Source organism: Notothenia coriiceps, unplaced genomic scaffold (assembly GCF_000735185.1).
Source record: "Notothenia coriiceps isolate Sejong01 unplaced genomic scaffold, NC01 NC01_scaffold00037244, whole genome shotgun sequence".
Lineage (NCBI taxonomy): Eukaryota > Metazoa > Chordata > Actinopteri > Perciformes > Nototheniidae > Notothenia > Notothenia coriiceps.
In genome coordinates, this window is record NW_011369945.1 from 26,577,385 (window position 1) to 26,585,200 (window position 7,816).

Sequence of the window (7,816 nt, forward strand, 5' to 3'; positions counted from 1 at the left end):
AACTTGAATAATGTACTTCATTTGAATGTAATAATTATGTTGGTTGTTGTTTGTGGAAGCGCCATTGAATGAGCCCCATTAACTGAGTTTTAAACTTTTAAATGGAAGATCCCCATAGGCCCCGCCCACACGATCGGCCTCAAAATTGACGATCGGAGCATCCCTAATTATGAGTGTTGTAAAACTGAAGTGTCAGTGGTACCACCGATCTGAAGCACTTTCTGAAGCAGTCCCGTGGTATCGCCGGGCAGCGAGGCCTTCGTTTGTCATCAATGACGTCACTGGCCTAAAACAATATATCGATACAACGATCATGTTGGTGTGATACATGTGGACATGAGCACGAGCAACCACTTACTTTCACTTTCCTTTTTCTTTTTTTCTTTTTTACAGTTTCCACCCTTGCTAATGAAGTTTTTTCACTTTTTTTTCACTTTCATATAGATCACATGGATCAACACCATTCAAACACAAGAAAGAAGTGTCTAGATGCGCTTTTAGTAATCCGTCTTTAGAAAATTGTATTGAGGTTTCAGCACGGCACATCTACTTCATTCACATCGCCCAAGTGCAGTCTCTTTTCTTCTTTCCTTTTCACATTTTTCATCCAGCTCACGGAAAAGAGATTAGGAGAAGGACGTGATTTATAATTAGTTTTGCTTCCTATTCGAGCGGAGCCATGATGTTACCGCTAACGGGGTTTGTCCTCTGGTCCCCTCACAGGTGGTTTGTAATGGGCCCCGCTCGCTCCGGCACTGGCATCCACATCGACCCACTGGGCACCAGTGCCTGGAACGCCCTGGTTCAGGGACACAAGAGGTGGTGTCTGTTCCCCACCAACACGCCCCGTGAGCTGATCAAGGTGACCCGAGAGGAAGGGGGCAACCAGCAGGACGAGGCTATCACCTGGTTCAACGTGGTGTATCCCCGGACGCAGCAGCCCAGCTGGCCTCCAGAGTTCACACCGCTGGAGATCCTCCAGAGACCCGGGGAGACCGTTTTTGTGCCTGGTCAGTGAAGAAACATCATTTTATAAGACGTAATAATTCTCCATCAGAATCTCAACCATGAAAACACTAAAACCAATAATTGATAATACCTTCACATAAGCATGTCCCAATGATCTTGCATGTATAAAGGATTCTCCTAGGAGACTTAAAACTGATGTGAGATAAGTTGATGATGGAGGGTAAAAAGGAGATGCTTACCCAGTCAGACTACCAAAACATACCATCCCTACACCCCTGTATTAAGGAGATTGTAGGTGAGACATGTTGGGTGTAATATTCAGGGTCATTTGCCTAATATTTAAGTCTGAAATTGTGAATGGGCCACTTTAATCTGAGTTTTCTTAGAAGTGATGAGTCACCTGGAATGTGCTCTGTAATTTAAATGGTTTACCTTCAATGGCTACAATACCTTAAATCCTTTTAATCCAAATTACACATTTCTCTTGGTTTGAAAACAATTTAACTAGAGATGATCCGATCACGTGATCAGGGATCGGTTGCCGATCACGTGATTTTCAAAAGATCGGGAGAAAAAAATCGGGGATCGGGATTTTTTTTTTTTAATTCTTTTTTTAAATTTTGTATTCAATGTTACAAAACAAAAATGACCATGTTCAAGTCTTAAAGTCATCCTGAGGCCTTAGTTTTGTTTTCAAATTACACAACATCATGTATGTGTTGCTTCTTTGGGGCTTGTTTTCATAGACCTGGTTGCTTATTTCTCTCAAATCTGGCAACAGAGTGGGCAGGGCGCAGTGTCTAATTGTAGCAGTAAGCTAACGAGTACTGATAAGCTTTATTTAGTTTTTATCCAATGCTGCACAACTGAACTGATTCAATGCTGCTGTGAAAAAAAAAAGCTATATCCAATTTAAATTAAAAAAATAACCTTAAGGGACAACTTGAATGCTTTTTACTTTTTTTTCTCTTAATGCATTGCATAAAGATCGGATCGGGAAAAATCGGTATCGGCAAATTGTCAAAATCAAATGATCGGAATCGGATCGGGAGCAAAAAAAGGTGATCGGGACATCCCTAAATTTAACAGTTGGGATGATGTAAGCACAGAACTCCACAAAATACACAACATGTTTTTCGACATTTTAAATGGAACATATTATACATTAAAGACACATTGTTTTCACCACACAGTGTTGGTGGTGTGTACATCTGTGTGTATGAACAGAGAGAAACTCGGTGACCTAGACTCACATCAATTTATGCTAACAGGATTAATCCCAGGATTTAGACTTCACCTGTCTGACAGTAGATTACATCACAGACCAAACACCGACCTGTGTGTCTGCACACACTGGCTGTTGTTTTGACCCTCTTGCTTTGTTTACTCGATTCCCCCCACAGTTTGTTACAGAAGAATCCATCTCTATTAGATTTAATAATTAGATTTAAAGAACATTCGGGATCAAAAAAATAATGAACAAAGAAAAGGCATTTTAGGGAAATATTCATTATCATATTATTATTATTTCGATGGCGAATGTGATTTTGTTCCATCACAAATATTTAATAAATTAAATATCTTCTAGCAGCTACACTAATACGTATTTATAAAAACGTTTGCGGATGTTGAAAGCCTAAAAAAAGTTTGGTCCAATTAAAGTAAATGTTTGACCTAAATAAAGTCATCAATTATGTAAAAATCTTATGACACAAAGAATTCATATTTGGCCCAAATCAAATGGTAGTTGTTAGATTTCTGTACAAATATCATCCACAATAAATCCATACATGTGTTCAGGAGTTCTGTACCAAAAGTTATTTTTGATCAGTATCTGATAATCAGCTTCAAACAGGAACTGACATTTCATCATGTCGATTTGTTTTATCTTTGAGACAGAAATTCTCCTCAGGAACTTCTCAACATTTCTTAACCAGATATAATATATTTTTTAATTTTAATGTCAAAAACGTCATTAGCATTATTATCATAGAAATAATCCAAATGTGTTTTATTCATCTAGATTTTTTTCCCATTAAACACAACCTCTAACAGGTAAAAAGTAAACACATTAAACACTTACTTCACTGATATTTGCAGCCTTTTTATCAACTCTTCTAATTTTCTGTATCTTAAAACGTTTATTTGATTTTTATTTTAAGATTTAATTTTTTTCAAACAAATGAGTATCCCTGACACTCATTAAGCACCCACTGACAACATGTGAGTAGACAATCTAAGAATTATGTTTAAACTGAGGAAAGAGCAGCAGCATTTAGACAAAACAGGGAAGCAGCGCTGCAAGGTGTGCCATCTAGTGTTTGTTTCTGATGTTAATGGTGACTAGCTGTGTGTCCACAGGCGGGTGGTGGCACGTAGTCCTCAACATGGATACGACCATCGCCATCACTCAGAACTTCGCCAGCACGACCAACTTCCCCATCGTGTGGCACAAAACCGTCAGGGGGCGACCCAAACTCTCTAGGAAGTGGTACCGGTAAGAGTTCAGAAACACACAAGTAAACACTGAAGACTTTTAGCTTTACTCCCCTTATGCTGCTAACCATTTGCCCATTTTCAGTTTGAACGCAATAGTTATAGTTCTTCTTGTTTAGCCCTAGCAGTGTTGTAATCAATTAAAAATATTTAAAAAGCGCATATTATTCTCATTTTCAGGTTCATATTTGTATTTAGTGCCTCTACTCAGTAAACTACTAATCAAAGCTTGGAGACATGTCACAGTAGACTCTCCTGTGACATGTCACCATGCTTTAATGTTCAGAAGCTCTTTATTGTCCTCATACTGCCTGTGCGGCAGCACCTCTTTTCACCCTCTGTCTGAAACCAGAGCCCAGTCTGCTCTGATTGGTTAACTGGCCAGCTCTGTTGTGATTGGTCAAATGCTTGGAGATGTCCTTAACCTAAGTTATTTTTATGCATATTGTCATAATATCAAAATATCGGTATTTTATCTGAAAAAGGTGTGATTATTTTTTGATGTGGATGCATGTTTCTATGCTCAGATAAAGTTGTAATCTTAAAGAAATGCTTATTGGTTATGATGCAGTTATTCATCTTGTAAAGTAGAGCTCTTTCGTGGTTGTTCCAGGATCTTGAAGCAGGAGCGCCCCGACATGGCAGTGCTGGCGGACAAAGTGGACCTGCAGGAGTCGACCGGCATCGCCTCAGACAGCTCCAGTGACTCGTCTTCATCGTCCTCCTCCAGCTCCTCTGACTCCGACTCTGATGTATGTGCTAAAACACACACACGCACACGCACGCACACGCACACACACTGAGATTTAATTTATGCTAATAATACAAAACAAACTGAATTTTACATTTATGATTGATATCAATCACCCTAATTAATGTAAAGAGATACATGTTGAAGTAAAGGTAGGGATGCACAGACATGCACAGATGGTAGCAGATTATATGTTTGCTCTATCACTGGAATTGTCAATTATTATGGACAAAATCTGAAGTCTATGCTTCATTTTGAAGGATTAGAACACTGCCTGATGGCGGTCTGCCGTAACTGTAAAGTCATTCAGGGGGGGGGCTCTCCTCTCCTCTCTATAAGGAGCTGCTGCTGTGGGGGAGCACATGCTGCAGGATTTTTGCCCCCGGGATGGCTAAATGTAATCTAACATTCAGAGCGTGTTTTTCACATTTGATCACTTTGCTGTGAGAGATGTTTCACAACTTCAAAACGCTACAATATCCTGTGGTAGCCTCTCTGCTGTCAGAACAAAATGAATACAGACTCAGGAAGTGGTCTATCCGAGACAACATTTTCAAATTTGGGATATGCACAATTAATTAATTGAATTAAAATAAAAAGTATAATCAAAGGACTATATATATACCTCTAATCAAAGGGTAAACAAGTTGAACAAAAGGATGACATTTAATTCAAAGTTGATGAATTAAACGGGAAAAGGTAACTATAAAGTAGGGCTGCCCTCGACTAAAGATTTTTCTAGTCGTCTATTAAGGCGATTAGTCGACTAATCGTCTCACGTTTATGATGCCTTATGATTATAAATATATATATTTTTTATTCTTTCCCCCCCCCCAAAAAATGGTTTCAGTTTCAAAGGCTGATGAAAAGCGCTATTATAACAGCATGGTAAGTTGTGCTTCACATCAAATATAAAATAAAACTAATAATGAACCTTTGAAATATAAATGAAATGTAGAGAGCGAATGAGAGTCACAGCGCACGGACGCAGCGGTATAAACAGCAGAAGCTCCGGTAAGGATTCTTATTGTGTGTGTGTGAACAAGCAGTGAGGACACACACGGAACATTTAGTTCTAGTTTCTATTATTCATATCTGAATATAACAACCCAATAAATACTACAGAGGAAACGGAAACACTGAAAATATGAGCGTCGGCAAAAATCCCTCATCATGAAATGAAAGCTTTATCGTTTTCTGAGGTCAGAATGATTATATATTATAGGTCTATATATGTTGATACAAAGCTAGGCTACTGCCCGACTCACTGCTGCCGTTTTCCTCCGAGTCTGAGAAAGTAACACACGTTGGGGAGAATTAAGCTCCGTGTTTTGTTATGAAGCCGGCATTCAGGAAGCTGATCTCTGATGGTGTGGATATGGAGGAGGCTTTTTGCTGTTGTAGTTTGCCTTTACTCGCTCAGAAAGTAGATCCACACTTTGGATTTCCTGCCCGACCAAATTAAGTGAATGACCAGGCTCCGCTCTGAATGAAGTCTGAGGGTTTGCAGCGAGTTTTAAAAAAAATGTTGTATATATATATTTTTTTTTTTTAACTAATCGACTGATGAAAAATTGCCTCGATTATGACTTAATTAGTTGCCTAGTGATTCATCGACTATTTGGGGGCTGCCCTAGAAGACATGAACAAAACATACGAGTATCATAAAAGCTTTTTTTGCCACAGATCTTGTTTTCTACAATAATCTGAGAGAACTCTTGCGATAGTAACTTCTGGGTTAGTCTTCACATCACTGCACCACTGTGTATGGCTCCAGTCCCCCTAACCTGCTGTCTGAAGCAATACTTGATGCTGTATTTCTTAGCTTACAATAAAATGTGTCATATAGAGCAGTGCTTCTCAAACCTTTTAAAGTAATGTACCCCCTTTGAAACATTTTCTCAGCCAAGTACCCCCTGACCGACCCCAAACACTTTTGATAGAAAAAGCCAATATAAATAATTAGAATATAGTGATGCTCCATCAATGTGTGATGTATTAACTCCATGCACGAATTACAACAAACTAAGGATATTTTCATCTTTAGTAACAGATTTTTAAGCAATATATGTTATTATATATAATAAAATCCACTGTGGTGCCTGATGTGCAACTATACCATCCGAAACCCCATGCATAGAAAACAGCATTACATTAGCAGTCTCTAATGTAGTGACCACAATGCATGAGAGGGTTAAAAAAACAACAACGTTCTAACTGAAAAAAATGTGCAATTATAAACAAACTATGTAATAACACTGCAATTTTCCACCGCAGCGGAGCCGGCTCTCAGTACCGAAAGCCGGTTCTTAGCTGGCCCCACTCGGCTGCCGGCAAGTATCAATACTTCACGCTTACGTCTGAGGGGGGCGAGATTAACCTGAGCAATAACAGTTAATCGCGAGTACGGAAAATACAAGTTGTAACAAGCAGTAGCGCTGAGCAAAGTGACTGCGTGACCACACACACTTGTAAAAACAGAGAAGAACCAGTTAAGCACTAGAAAAGCACAAGAACGGATCTTGAACCCTTGGTGGTTCTAGGAATATTTTATGTACAATTGTGTTTTCTATTTAACTTATTGTACTACGATTATTTTTGTAATCATGCATGGTATTTTTTTAATTAACCTTTTTTTTTTATCTCACGTACCTGCAGTACCCCAACGTACCCATAGGGGTACCCCCATTTGAGAATCACTGAAGAGAGTAGCACTTATGAGCATTTAACATGCAAGTATCATAATCGTGTGTTTACCACAAATCTAGTTTTCTACAATATTGCAAAATCAGATGGAATAATCCCATTGCTTTTTGTCCAGTGAGCCGTTGTGATGCTTAGTTCAGGCTCGGCCTACAAAAATAAATCATCACTACACCACTAAATTATGAATTGGATACGGGCAAACAGCATATAATGTGGAAAAAATCTGGCGTCGCCGCTATTTGTATATAGGGAAAACACTGGGGTTGGGTATCGTTTGAATTTTAACGATTCCGGTTCTGCTTTTCGATTCCAGTTATTTTCAGTTCCGGTTCTTTGAGAGGGTAAAAATAAGTCCCATGACAAACTGGGAGAAAAATATATTTATGAAAACATTAAGTCAAATCTGTATTCCTATTTCCAAATCACTTCATACTGTTTAATTTGTTAGGTTATTGAATAAAATTATATAAAAATAATCTCTGCATTGTTTAGTTAGTTCTAAGTGGTGCAGTTTGAGAATGTACAATTGGCCCAGTCTCCTCCGATGTTACACTGCAACCTGCCTGTGAGACAGAGTCCAACCACACATGTCCAACACATAGGCCTAATAATAATAATACATTATATTTATAGCCTATAGGCCTAGCGCTTTTCTACAACTCACAGACGCTTGCACGCTTACACATGTCCTGCAATACACATGCTGCAGCTGCCCAGCTGCTCACTGTTTGTAAAAGTAAATAAATAGTATTCTCAATTCAATAATTTACTTTCTTTACCCTGCTTCATAAACAATACTGACATCCCTTTGCTCCTCCGAGTCTGGGGGTCCGGGGATGTGAGGACAGCGCGAGGACACAGACAGGGAGGCTGCTTTACTCACAAAGGAATGGC

General features: G+C 38.9%; 1 protein-coding gene across 1 annotated transcript in view; it reads left to right on the forward strand.

Moving 5' to 3' along the window:
- The first annotated feature begins 569 nt into the window (after positions 1-569).
- Positions 570-7,816, forward strand: part of jmjd6 (jumonji domain containing 6, arginine demethylase and lysine hydroxylase) — a 12,477-nt gene continuing 5,230 nt past the window's right edge. The window contains exons 1-3 of the mRNA XM_010794078.1: positions 570-1,010; positions 3,331-3,466; positions 4,079-4,217. Of these exons, the coding sequence (XP_010792380.1) occupies positions 680-1,010; positions 3,331-3,466; positions 4,079-4,217 (606 nt within the window). The 5' untranslated portion in view covers positions 570-679. The remainder of the gene's footprint in view (positions 1,011-3,330; positions 3,467-4,078; positions 4,218-7,816) is intronic.